At 38.6% G+C, this 13,825-nt stretch overlaps 2 protein-coding genes across 6 annotated transcripts in view; one reads left to right on the plus strand and one right to left on the minus strand.

Annotated features, from left to right (window-relative positions):
• CPSF2 (cleavage and polyadenylation specific factor 2) overlaps window positions 1-13,825 on the minus strand; it is a 55,623-nt gene that overhangs the window by 13,054 nt on the left and 28,744 nt on the right. For all 5 annotated transcript variants that reach the window (XM_053601197.1, XM_053601200.1, XM_053601198.1 and 2 more), the window contains 5 exons: window positions 6,263-6,363; window positions 5,391-5,591; window positions 3,258-3,410; window positions 1,765-1,990; window positions 401-700 (listed from right to left, as the gene is read on the minus strand). In XM_053601197.1, the coding sequence (XP_053457172.1) occupies window positions 401-700; window positions 1,765-1,990; window positions 3,258-3,410; window positions 5,391-5,591; window positions 6,263-6,363 (981 nt within the window). The remainder of the gene's footprint in view (window positions 1-400; window positions 701-1,764; window positions 1,991-3,257; window positions 3,411-5,390; window positions 5,592-6,262; window positions 6,364-13,825) is intronic.
• On the plus strand, window positions 7,792-7,944 carry LOC128593801 (thymosin beta-4-like). Its single transcript, XM_053602140.1, has one exon. It carries the CDS (start codon window positions 7,792-7,794, stop codon window positions 7,942-7,944), a length of 153 nt encoding a protein of 50 aa, XP_053458115.1.

Below are 13,825 nucleotides of genomic sequence, written 5' to 3' on the forward strand. Positions count from 1 at the left end.
CTTCTTAAGAACTCCAAAATTGGGCGGCGCCTGTGGCTCAGTGAGTAGGGTGCCAGCCCCATATACAGAGGGTGGTGGGTTCAAACCCAGCCCTGCCAAACTGCAACAAAAAAATAGCCAGGTGTTGTGGTGGGCGCCTGTAGTCCCAGCTACTCAAGAGGCTGAGGCAAGGGAATCGCCTAAGCCTGGGAGTTGGAGGTTGCTGTGAGCTGTGACACCACAGCACTCTACTGAGGGCAATAAAGTGAAACTCTGTCTCTACAAAAAAAAAAAAAAAAACCCTCCAAAATTAGGCTAAATATGACATATATTTTAAATAGTTAAAAACAAAAAAGGAAAACTAGAAGGATGACAGATTAAGGAAGAGACAGAAAAAGCACCCGCTTTTTTTTTTTTTTACCTCATGAGGTGGCAAGGGCTCCAAAGTAGGAATGATCTCACTTTCTTCACCTGTTTCTTTCTCATCATCTCCAAACAGACTTTTCATGGCCTTTTGTTGTGCTATAACGCTAGAATCTGAAGGAGCATCTACTTGCATTTCTGAGTCTTCTCCATCATCCTTCAGTTCTCCTTCTTCTAAAATAACTCCTGTGTCCACTTTGGAAACTCTCATGTCTAAGACACCATCTATCCAAGCTAATTCAGCATCTTTTGCTTTACAAAACTGAAGGGAGCTGACCAGTGAGTCTTTTAATCTCACCTAGATATGCAAAGGAAGAGGGAGAAATAAAACCTACAGGATACAGATTAACAAATTAAATATAAGCAAATTAATATCATTTTCTAACTCAGGTAATGTAATTAAAATTTGAAAATCTTTCACTCATTTATCTTCACAATGACCTAACTACCTTTAAGATCATTAGGGCCCCTGTCTACTTGCCAAAGTAGAGGTTCTTAACCCCAACAACAAATTGGAACCACATAGCAATTAAAGAAAAAAAAAAAAGAAAGAAAGAAAGCCAGGGCCTTTTCTCCAGTGTTTCTCATATAATCTGAGTTCCTTTGGCTCCCAGAAAAGCTTCCCAGATGATTCTCATGTGCCGCCAAGGTGGAGAACCACTGGTAAGTCTCATCTTCTAGCACTCGGGGTACTTCGGGAGCACTGTACTGCTTGTGCTTTTCTGAATATACCATAGAATTTCACACCTCTATATTTTTGAAATGTCGCTTCTTCCTGCTCTGCCCAGAATAATTTTCCTGAGTGGTAAGTTCCAATCCATTTCTTCCAGATACAGACATCACTTCTGTCTTAAACTGACTCAGGCTCCCTTTACCAGATTAAGAGTTCATCTCTCCATGGTGCTAGTCCTGTATTCTATACCTGCTTCCACTTGTTTCAATTAGAACCATCTATCTGTGACATCTGACATCTAAAACTTTTGAATTCTTTACACTCATCATTCTCCTCACCTCTGTATTTTTGCAGATATTGTTTTCTCTGCATGGGACACTCTTTCCTACTCTGTCCACCCAACAACCCACCTAATATCCATTAGGATTCTGCTTAGTTATCACTTCTTCTAGGAAACCTTTTCTAAACCTCTAAATTTAAGCGGGGTTCCTCCTCTTTACACTGTCATAGCATCCTAAACTCCTCTCTCAGGGGTATGACAATGTGATAAATGCTATTTCCTTTTTATAAGCCATAGACTGTCAGGGGACCATGTTTGTCTCACTCATCCCTATATTCCTAATATATCTGTCCTAATCTGCAACAAAAAGTATTTATTTCTACTCAGTGCCAACTACCAGCCCACCTACCTGGTAGATGTGTGTTTCACTAGTGGCATCAACTGTTTCATGTAGCTTTGGCATGTACACTTTAATATCTTTCCCACCAAAAGCACGGCAGCACTCAGCCAGATCTTGACTGGCCTCTGGTGGGCCATGGACAATAATCAACTGTCGTGGTTTCATCTGATTAATGATTTTTTTAATGGAATCTCCATCAGAGCGTCCTTCATAGTCTATGTAAGTAACCCTGGCTCTGTAATAAGACATGATTGATTATTCAAGATTACTTTTCTGATAAGTTAATTCTAAAAAATGGCTTTAATAAAATATATATAATATTAACATGAGAATTTGAGAAATATACATGTATTGTGTTGTTAATACATATTATTTAGGTTTTAGCTACACCCAAAAATATGTACTAAATGATATAACTGGACAAATAAACCACTTTATTCTCTGATGACAAAATCCAAAATGATCATTTACTCGTAATATTAATTGTACTAAGTAGAAAGGATGAAAGGGTTTCTTAAATACTTTGGATCACAGAAATATTTTCTAGACATTAGGGCACTACAGATGCATAAGTCAAGGAACATATTTTATGAAACAAGCAGTTACTCAAAAAAATTAAATTGGGGGACAGCGCCTGTAGCTCAGTGAGTAAGGCGCTGGCCCCATATACCGAGAGTGGCGGGTTCAAACCTGGCCCTGGCCAAACTGCAACAACAACCAAAAAAGATAGCCGGGCGTTGTGATGGGCGCCTACTCGGGAGGCGGGGGCTTTCACCTAAGCCCAAGAGCTGGACGTTGCTGTGAGCTGTGACACCATGGCACTCTACTAAGGGCAATAAAATGAGACTATCTCTTAAAAAAAAAAAAAAAGAAAGATAGAAATTGGGCAGGTGTAATGACTCACACCTGCAATCTTAGCACTGTGGGAGGCCCAGGTGGGAGGAATGCTTGAGGCCAGAAGTTGGAGACCAGCCTGAACAAGAATATGACCCTATTTCTACAAAAAAAGTTAGAAAAATCAGCAGGTATGGTGGCACAAATCTGTAGTCCCAGTTACCCAGGAAGGTGTGGCAGGAGAATGGCTTGAGCACATGAGTTTGATGCTATGATGACACCACTGCTCTTTAGCCCAGTTAACATGACAAGATTCAGTCTCAAAAAAAAAAAATAAAAGAAAAGAAAAAATTAAACTGTGAGTTGCACTATTGTCTGTCACCTGCTTCTAAACTTATTAAAAAGGCCAGAAATAATGTTTCCTTATATAAATGTACAATTTAATGTTCAACCTCCATCACCAATTCAATTACTTTGGCATTCAAATATCATTAATAAAAATACCACCACACTTCACAGGTCTCTTCATGGAGAAATTAAATTTTAAGAGCACAAACTTAATAAAGGATATTCAGAAATTTCAATTTTGAAGCTATGTAAATTATATAATTCAAATGCCTGAAATTTAATCTTATAATCTAATTGCAAAGTCCAACAAAAGCACTTACTTTATTTCAATAGACTCCGTAGTGGAAATACACTTAGTAGGAACATCAGATAAATCCTGATCCATAGGTTCATCTCCATTTGTCAAACCAGATTCTAATTTGCTTTTTTCTTCTTCAGTAGCTTGAAGTTCTGGCACTAAGAAATCCTCTGGTCTAAATAATAAGTCTTTAATTAGAAGCAGTAAAAAGCAAGCTAATATTATGTAACATGCAAAACTAACTAGTAGGTGGCATAATTTTTAGACTTCTCCTGTATTTCAAGATCTAAACATACATTTGATCCAAACACAATGCAATTTCCTAATATCAATTATCAGATGACTGGATAATGTTTTTCATAACCATTTAAGTGTGTTCTTTGAAACACACTATATGGACTGGTGAATGGCCCCTAGACAGGCTGTTAGATTAGTGGCTATTACAAGTACTGTTGCAACCTAGCCCTGTATTTTTTTTACTAATTCTTTTTCTCAATTTCTGTGATTTTCTTTGCCAAATTCCAATACTTAACAAATCTCAGAACTTCTCTGACATCCTTAAGACCGCCCCTTCGTTACTTCCTTCCTACCCGAAGAAAGTAGATGACTCTATCTGTACATTATCAAGAAGAGTAGGATAAAATATCATTCTCTCTCAGAAGCCTTGATCTTTATTTCAATGTACTATTAACACATCTATCTTCTCATTTTTACTTCCAATATTAGAGTCCTTTTCTAGTTTAAATTAAAAAAATTTTTTTAAAACATTCTCTCTCTGACTCCTGCATTCGTCATTGCCCCACTCCCACTCCTCTCTGAAAATCCAGGCCTGTATTCTCAAACACCCAGATTGTTACAGAAGCTTCTTAGCCCCTGGAGTACAACATCTCCAGCTGAAATCCACTAACAGCAGCAGCAGTAGCAACTACTTTAAGTACGTTTACTATGAGTCAGGAGTCAAGTTCTAGGCTAAGTGGCTTATAAACATGACCTTGATTAATTCTTATCCTCATTAATCAAATAAGGAAATTGAAGCTAAAGATCACTGTCCACTTTAAACAACTGGTCATTCATTAAGTGGAATATTAAGCAAAATCACCAGTGTTAAGTTGCTATGTTTCCTCTTTATTGTTTTGAAGGGTCAAGTAAACAGTGGAGTTTTTCTAATTAAACCAAAGAATGACCTAATTCCACTATATGCTCAAGATAACATTAGGAAGTACAAAAAATATATAACAAAGGGACCTGAGTGTGTTGGGAGACAGGAAAAGTTTCCAGTATTAACTGAGGCCACATTTAGGACCTAAAAACCTGGGAGGGGAAAATGTAATAGGGCCAAAAGAAAAACATGCAAAGGCATGACATAAAAAGATCACGTAGAGGGTGGCACCTGTGGCTCAAGGAGTAAGGCGCCGGCCCCATATACGGGAGGTGGTGGGTTTGAACCCGGCCCCGGCCAAAAACTGCAAAAAAAAAAAAAAAAAAGATCAAGTAGAAAGAAACAGAGAAAGCTGATACCACCAGAGTGGACAAAGCACACTGCAATATATGGAAGGAGAAACCAGACTGTGAAAGGCATTACGCATCATGCTAAGGCAGCTGACATTTACTAGGGAAGCAATGAGAACCATGAAGGATTTTTACACAAGATGGTAATGTTTTCAAAATTGCTATTAGAATATATGATTTCAGTTGTATTTTTAAAAGTAGGTATAGATTTTCCCTGGCTCCACTCATGTTATCACATATTCTTCTTAATCTCTTACCTCATGAAATTTGTGTTACTATTTGAGATAAAACTCATTCCCCAAATGTAATATCACCAACCATCAAAATTCTTCCTATCTCATGTCTTTCTCTTAGGCATGTCCCTTGCCTCTTAAGTGGGGGCAAAAAAAGTCTTGATCATCTTTCTAAACCTTTCACCCAACTAAGTAATAAAACTAGTAGTTTTCCCTTAATATTAATTCCCGAGATGTTCCTTGGCATTTCTATTTTTATGTTTCAAACTGTAAGTTTTTATATCTTTCAGGCCAAGGTATTCAGAAATTAACACAGTACTTAGTGACAAGAAAGCCCAAATTCACTGAGCTGAAATGATAACATAGACAATAACTCCAATTTGTAAGAATGAAAAGTTTCTTTGCTTACATACTTGATAATCTCTCCATATTCATCCCATTTAATTCTTTCTTCTGGGGCAGGAAACATAGGGTAAGACTTTTTTGCCTGTTTGAAGAAACTTCCTTTACGACTCCCTTCACCTTTCATCATCAGGTCATGTTTTGTCTTATGAGCTGACGGCTGGTCAATATCTTCCTCAATGTCGCTCTCATCACTAGAATCTATATCTGCCCTAGGAGGATTTAGGAACAGGTCAAGGTCATAAAATCCCACCTAAATTCTGAATATTTATAGAATTATTACTGAATATTCACAATTATTAATTCAATATTAATCCAAATGATAATACGATTATATGCTGCATAACATCTCCGTCAACAGCAAACCACATACACAAAGGAAGTTCTGTAAGATTATAATACTGTACTTTGTACTGTGCCTTTTACACAAATACTTAACCATTGTGTTTCAATGGCATACAGTATTCAGCACAGTAACATGCTGTACAGTTTTGTAGCTTAGGAGCAATGAGCTAGACCACACAGCTTAGGTGCATCACAGGCGATACCATCAAGGTTTGTGTAACTACATGCTATGGTATTCACACAATGACCAAATCATCTAAGGACACATTCTCAGAACATATCCCCATCATTAAGTTGCACATGACTAGAATACTATGCAGCATTTTGTAAAACGTAACATTAACTACCAGTTGATAAATATATCATAGTATTATCACTGAAAGGACTTTGATATTCTAGCCATTTGAAAGATTTATGTGACAAAAGTGACAAAGTCTTAAGAAAATTTAAATGTTTTTCAATTAAACATTTAAGTCGCAGAAATATATTCTTCTCAAATTATATACATAAACTTATAATCTGTCTCAAAATGACTCACTCTTTTGACTGCTCGAGTTTTTTAGCAGCTTCTTTCTTTAGTTTTTCTTTTTCCAAGTATTCCTCAAGTTCTTTCCCTTCAAGTTTCACACGCTTCCTCAACTGAAGAAAAATGACAGACAAAAGAAAATATCAATATTAAGGGATTTAGGCAATGGAATATGAGATATGTCATATCATTAAATTGATTCACCATCTTAAATTAAATTTACCTCTGAAATTAATGAAGTTTTCATTACATACAGTTACAGACCCTATTTAGATTAGTAATAAAATTGAGTTGTCACATCTTTAGGATGGGTTTAATTTAAATCAAACTGACTAAAAATCACAGTCAATCAGGAAAGGAAAATACAGTTATGTATTTTTATAGTAGATAAGGTCTATAAATGCAATAAAATCCAAAAACCATAATGGAAAAGGTAAATAAATACAGCAAAGTGAAAGAAATGAATAAAATCTCCTGTTGACATAAAGCTCATGAAATTTTTAAAAAACAAAATAACAAAAAGGAAACTGAAAAAAATATCTGCAGCACTTTAACCACGACATCTTCCAAATTAGTTAAGAAAAGATGGTCAGGCAGGGTACAGTGGCTTACACCTATCATCCCTGAAATTTGGGAAGCCACGACAGGAGAGCTGCTTGAGCCTAGGAGTTCAAGACCAGCCTGGACAACATAATGAGACCTTATCTCCACAAAAAAAAGAGCCAGGTGTGGTGACACATGCCTGTAGTTCCAGCTCCTGGGGAAGCTAAGGCAGGAGGCTTGAGCCCAGGAGTTTGAGGTTACAGTAGGCTATGATCACTGCACTCCAACATAGGTGGAAGAATATGACTCTGTCTCAAAAAAAAAAAAAAAAAAAACCCAAAAACATACAAAGGCAATTTACAAAATAAGACAGAAAAACGACTAATAGCCATAAAAAGATGTTTTACTGATAGTTTTTGAAAAATGTAAAAGTTATAATTGTTTTAATCTACAAAATTGATAGTGCTCATTACTACAGGAGGAAAGTGTATCCTTATCCATTGTCTATGCGAAAATCATTGTCACTGTGTAAGAAGGCAATGTGCTAACATCTGAAAATAAAAAAGCCATTTGTCATTTGATATACTATTTCTACTTCTAGGAATTTTTCCACCGAAACAATCACATAAATATGCAAAAAAAGCACAATATGACAATGTTTGTAATAGTAAAAAAAAATGGACACAACTTTAAAATCAATCAATATGGATGATTAAATCAGTAGTTCTTACACATTTATCTCAGGACTACCTTATGCACTTTGAAATTAGAGAACCCCAAAGAACCCTTTTATTATGGGGGTTATATTTATTAATATTCACCATATCAGAAATTAGAATTGAGAAATTTAAAAAACATCTGTTCATTAAAATATAATAAAACCTTACATGTTAATATTAACATATTTTTACAAAAATAGTTATATTTGATTCGGCGGTCGCCACTGTGCAGACTGGATCCTTCTAGCTCTCGCACCTTGCTCTGCTTCCTCCGTGACCATGTCTGACAAACCCAATGTGGCTAAGATGGAGAAATTCGATAAGTCGAAATTGAAGAAGATGGAAACGCAAAAGAAAAATCCACTGCCTTCCAAAGAAATGATCAAACAGGAGAAGCAAGCAGGAGTTGTACGAGGAGAGCGCCTCCAATAAGCACTGTACATTCCACAAGCATTTCCTTCTTATTTTACTTCTTTTAGCTGTTTAACTTTATAAGATGCAAAGAGGTTGGATCAAGTTTAATTGACTGTGCTGCCCTTTTCACATCAAAGTATCCAGAACTACTGACAAGGAAGGCCACACCTGCCTTTACCATCTGCCTGGCAGGGAAGGAAAAGAACTTGCATGTTGGTGAAGAAAGAATCAGTGTGGGATGACAGTGAAATCTAGAGTTAAAACTAAGCTGGCCCACGGTTTCTTGCAGGCTGTAAGATGCAGTTTAATCAGAGTGCCATTATTTTTTGTTCAAATGATTTTAATTATTGGAATGCACAATTTTTTAATAATGCAAATAAAGTTTTAAAACTTATTTTTAAAAAATTACATTTTCCAAAACAAAGAAAAAGTGGTAAGTATAGCATTGTTTTACATTTTTACAAATCTCTTCAATGCCTAGTTCAACAGAGATACCTGCATTCTCACATCTGCTACTCCACTCAATCTCTTCCAATAGTTGTTTTGGTAAAAGCACAAACACAAAAAGCCTCATACAGATAAGTAGTTTGAGAGGTAAAAATATTTAAATAGCCTTTTATGGATATATTTTTCTGATACTACATTAAAACTCAAAAGGTAGAGTCCTCAAAAAAAAAAAAAAAAAAAAAAAACTCAAAAGGTAGTAGTTTCTTAAAGGTTAGTTTTAACATAGAATCTGAAAACATACTAATAGATTTTTTTGTACTTGCTATATTAAAACGTATTGGCTAGGCACAGTGGCTCATACCTGGCATAGTGGTAATCCTAGCAGCGCTCTGGGAGTCCAAGGTGAGAAGATCACTTGAACTCAAGGGTTTAAGACCAGCACCTGAGTGAGAGTGAAACCTTGTCTCTACTAAAAATAGAAAAATGAGCCAGGAATTGTGGCAGGTGCCTGTGGTCCCAGCTACTCAGGAGGCTGATGCAGGAGGATGACTGCAACCCAGGAATTTCAGGTTGCTATAAGCTAGGCTGATGCCATGGCACTCTAGGCTGGGCAACAGAGTGAAACTATGTCTCAAAAATAAAAACAAAAAAACTTACTGATGTATCTTACATTCTGAATGGACCTTTCATGCATGTGTTATTTTGCATCATGCACTGGCTATTTGGAAAATACTGATTTACCAAGTTATACAAATCTTACAGATAATATTTTTAAAACCACATCTGTAAAATCATCACTAATCTCATCAGAAGTCTTTTCAGTTTAGCTGTCAATCTCAGTGATGGGGTATGAGGTTTTCAAAATTCCAATTTCCACATGAAAGTTGGAATTTCATCAGACTTAACAACACATGTTATCAGTTGTTCCCTTTAGATCAACAGGCTCAATTTATTAATTAAAAAACAAACAAACAAACAAACAAAACAGGCCGGGCACTGTGGTTCATGCCTGTAATCCCAGAACTCTGGGAGGCCGAGATGGGCAAATCGCCTGAGCTCAGAGGTTCAAGACAAGGCTGAGGTAGAGCGAGACCTTGTCTCTAAAAATAGCCAGGCATTGTGGTGGGTGCCTGTAGTCCCAGTTACTTGGGAGGCCGAGACAAGAGAATTGCTTGAGCACAAGATTCTGAGGTTGCTGTGAGCTGTGAGGCCATGGCACTCTACCAAAGACAGAGAAAGTGAGACTCTGTCTCAAAAAAAGGAAAGCTTTTTTCAAAATAAATATCTGCCAAACACCAAAGTCTGAATAATCATGTTATTATTTCAAGTAAATGGTGTTCTAAGAAAAAAAGTGGCTAGTTTACAAACAAATGCACAAGTATTTTTCTTAAGAGTCCACTATTAAGTATCCAACACAAATACTTTATGCATACTTCCCACCTTGCCAATAAATTATTTTTTTAATATTTTACTAAAAGAATTTAGTAATATTAACTTTTCCTGCTTCATCAAGAACATTTTTTTTATTTATTTTTTTTGAGACAGAGCTTCACTATTTCCCAGGCTAGAGTGCCATGGCATAAATCTAGCTCACAGCCACCTCAAACTCCTACATTCAAGCAGTCTTCTTGCCTCAGTCTCCCAAGTAGCTAGGGCTATAGTTGCCCATCATCATACCTGGCTAATTTTTCGACTTTTAGTAGAAACGAGGTCTCACTCTTACCCAGGCTAGTTTTAATCTCCTGGACTCAAGCAATTCTCCTGCCTTGGCCTACCAGAGTGCTAGGATTATAGGTATAGATCACCGTGCCTGGCACACTTTTTTTTTTTTTTGTAGAGACAGAGTCTCACTGTACCGCCCTCGGGTAGAGTGCCGTGGCGTCACACGGCTCACAGCAACCTCTAACTCTTGGGCTTACGCGATTCTCTTGCCTCAGCCTCCGAAGCAGCTGGGACTACAGGTGCCCGCCACAACGCCCAGCTATTTTTTTTTTGTTGTTGTTGCAGTTTGGCCGGGGCTGGGTTTGAACCCACCACCCTCGGCATATGGGGCTGGCGCCCTACTCACTGAGCCACAGGCGCCGCCCCCGGCACACTTTTAATATGTTTTTATTAATTCTATAAATGGCTTGTCCATCCTAATGGAATTTCTAGTAATTAAAATTTTTGAATTCAGCATTTCATATCTGATGAAACTGTTTCAAGTATTTCTAAGCTATTAAATAATCCGAAAGACAATATTTTAGGCTGGTATGCTTTCTCTGCATCTTTACTCAACAATTCTGTATTTATAGAAAATATATATCAAATTTTAGTTACTAATGTAATGCTTTTCTTCAGTAGAGTTATAAGACAAAGATGCCCTTACCACTTGCTTTTAATAAACTAAACATTGCTTAAAATGGCTGCTACGAAGACAAAATGAAAAGCTGTCATCTAAAACATTGCATAAGTCTGGCAGTTAGGAACCATCCCATTCAATTATCAATTGCTATAAATTTTAATAATACGAGGTTTGGAAAATTAATAGATTTAATGGACCAGTTACTAGCAAACAATCTCTTGGTGTATTAGTCATTTAAGTAATTGTCTCGCTTCTGTAATGGGAGATAAAGCGGCAAATGTGGTGCAGGAACAGGTTAGTATATTTAGTGATGGAAAGATAAAGGAATTGCTGTCTCACTTCTATTCTCCATTAAGTTTGAGACAAGGTCATGTGCTATGGATGAGAGCTGAGAGTTGTAGGATCTCTTAGGAAAAGGAATGTATAAAATTGCCATAAGAGAGTGAGAAAGGGATCACTCTACAGAATTTTGAGTGTTAGCATAGGATGCCCTTTTGAGATTTGACGTCATAAAGGTGAAGGGAAACCTGTCCACACAGTAGTGTCTAACTCTAGTAACATGAAGTTGCTGAAGCACAGGTACAGATTAAGCAAATGGTGTAACTAGGGTAAAGGCTTTTCTAGGTTAAGTGAAATAGAAAGGTAAAAGAGTTAAAGGTATTTGCAAAATTATGATTACTAATAAACCACTGACTCTAAATTAGAAGGTGAGCTTCATGACGGGAAGTCTCAACATGCCCAAAGAGTTCTGGCATGCAAGTAATAGAGAGAGTAAGATCAGAGTGGGATGTTTGAAGCAGAGATCTAGAGATGATTTGGCCATATCATGATAAAGTTATGGTATGACCAGGGGAGTGGACAGCATGATAGTGAGAATGGATGGCTAAGGAAGAGTAGAGAAAAATATAATTACAAAATAGATGTCAAGGAACTAAGAGAGTCAATGAACTGGACAGATCATACATCTGCATGTTAAAGTCATTAAGAATGGAATCTTAAGTACAAGTGGACGGGAAGGCTATGAATCAAGGTTTAACATCACCAATGAATGACAAAGAATGATCAGGAGGACAGTAAATGTCAGAAACAAGGAGGGGTCAGCATGTCATCAGGTGAGATGGGATGAATTGCAAAGGGAACAGAAATAGCTTGAAAGCTGCAATACAACAAGAAAGACACTTACCCAACTCAAAGTACATGAAATGAGAAAAGAAAAAAAGAGCACCTACTTGAGAGGGTTCTAGGGAAAAGAATATCATCAGGAAACATCCAGATGTAAGTTAGGGAAAAGACAGGAAAACAACTTTTCAGACAGCCTGGAAAAACAGTATGTATGTTACCCTCTGGGTATGATTCCATAGGGTTTCATGGAAGAGTTCAAGAATGAGAATTAAGGTGCATGTTAATGACCTTGGCAGTGACTGAGCTCATGGACCCTCATCACATCATCAGAGACTGCAAAGAGTGCACACAATCAGTCTGAAGGCCCAATTTGGCATGTGGGACATAGTGTGCTGACCCCTGCCCTGGCATGTTTGAGTAGCAGCAAGTATGGAATAAATGGCCTCAGCAGAATGCTTCAGATTCTCAAGATCACTGATCCTGCCCTCTCCCTGGCTTAGTCATTCTCTGGACTGTAGCCTCTGTGAAGGAAGAAACTAGCTGTGTAGGGACCCTCCCAGACCTCCAGAAGAGCTGCGCTGGGACCTGCGATAGGCACCCTCCCGGACCCCAGTAAGCGCTGCGCCAGGACCCTCCCGGACCTCCGGAAGAGCTGTGCAGGGACCCTCTGGGACCCCAAGAAGAGCTGCACAGAGACCCGTGACTGGCACTCTCCCGGACCTCCAGAAAAGCTGCACCCACCCAGACCCGGGCAAGAACTGCACCAGGACCCGCTACCCGCTACCCGGCTCACTGGGCCTCCCCACGCCCTGACCATGAACTCTGGGAGCCTTGCAACCTCGTATCCTCCCTCATGTACCCTCCCTGCCTCCACACCCACCCACTCGTCTGGCCAGGGACTCTGGTAGCTGCGTGCCCTCCGGAGCCCTTCTCCTGACCAGAGACTGCTGGAGCCTTGGGCCCTCTGTGCCAAAGTCACTGAGTGCCAGGAACTCCCAGTACCGTGTGCACCACCTCCTGTCCTGTACTGGATCCGGGGGTGTCACACTCGGAGCTGCTCCCACAACCAGAACTCCCTGGCTGGAGCAGCCCAGAAGAGCTACACAGGGTCACTCCCTACAAAGATCCGGCAACAATACAGTGATGCCCAAGGGGTCTATCTGGGACACAAACCACCCCAACTCTGAGGACAGCCAGAGGCAACTGTGAGAAACAATCATGAGATGAAATAAAAGGAAAAGCTCTGGCAATATGAATAATCAGAGTAAATCAACTCCTCCAAGGAACAATGGGGCAGACACAGCACAAGATCCCATACACAAACAAATAGCTGAGATATCAGAAATCAAATTCAGAATCTGGATAGCAAATAAGATCAAATTAGAATTCCAAGCAGTAACCCAAAAGATGTCTCAAGAATTCAACGAATTCAAAGACCAAATGACCAAAGATTTTGACACATTGAGACAAGAAGTTGCAGCCCTCAAAGATCTGAAAAACACAGTAGAATCCCTCAGTAACAGAATGGAGCAAGCAAAGACAAAGCTTTCGAAAGCTCCCAAACTCTCAAAGAGGAAGAGAAATGGAGGGTAAAAACAGATCGCTCTCTCAGAGAGCTCTGAGATAATTCGAAGAAAACCAGTATTCATCTTTTAGGGATCCAGGAAAGCAATGAAATGGCTTCACAAGACACAGAGTCCCTTCTCCATGAGATTATGAAACAGAACTTTCCAGACATGCCAAGAGATTCTGAATTTCAGATAGCTGACAGTTTCAGAACCCCAGCACGACTCAACCTGAATAAGACATCCCCCAGACACATCTTAATCAATTTCACTAAAGTTAACATAAAGGAGAAAATTCTGAAAGCAGCCAGCCGAAAGAAAACCATCACCCACAAGGGGAAAAATATTAGAATAACCATCACCCACAAGGTCTCCGCTGAAACCTTTCAAGCTAGAAGAGGATGGTCATCGACTTTTAATC

Source organism: Nycticebus coucang, chromosome 9, assembly GCF_027406575.1.
Source record: "Nycticebus coucang isolate mNycCou1 chromosome 9, mNycCou1.pri, whole genome shotgun sequence".
NCBI classification, from domain to species: Eukaryota; Metazoa; Chordata; class Mammalia; order Primates; family Lorisidae; genus Nycticebus; species Nycticebus coucang.

Coding starts and splice junctions, on each gene's coding strand:
- LOC128593801 (XM_053602140.1), top strand. CDS start 7,792: ATGTCTGACAAACCCAATGTGGCTAAGATGGAGAAATTCGATAAGTCG.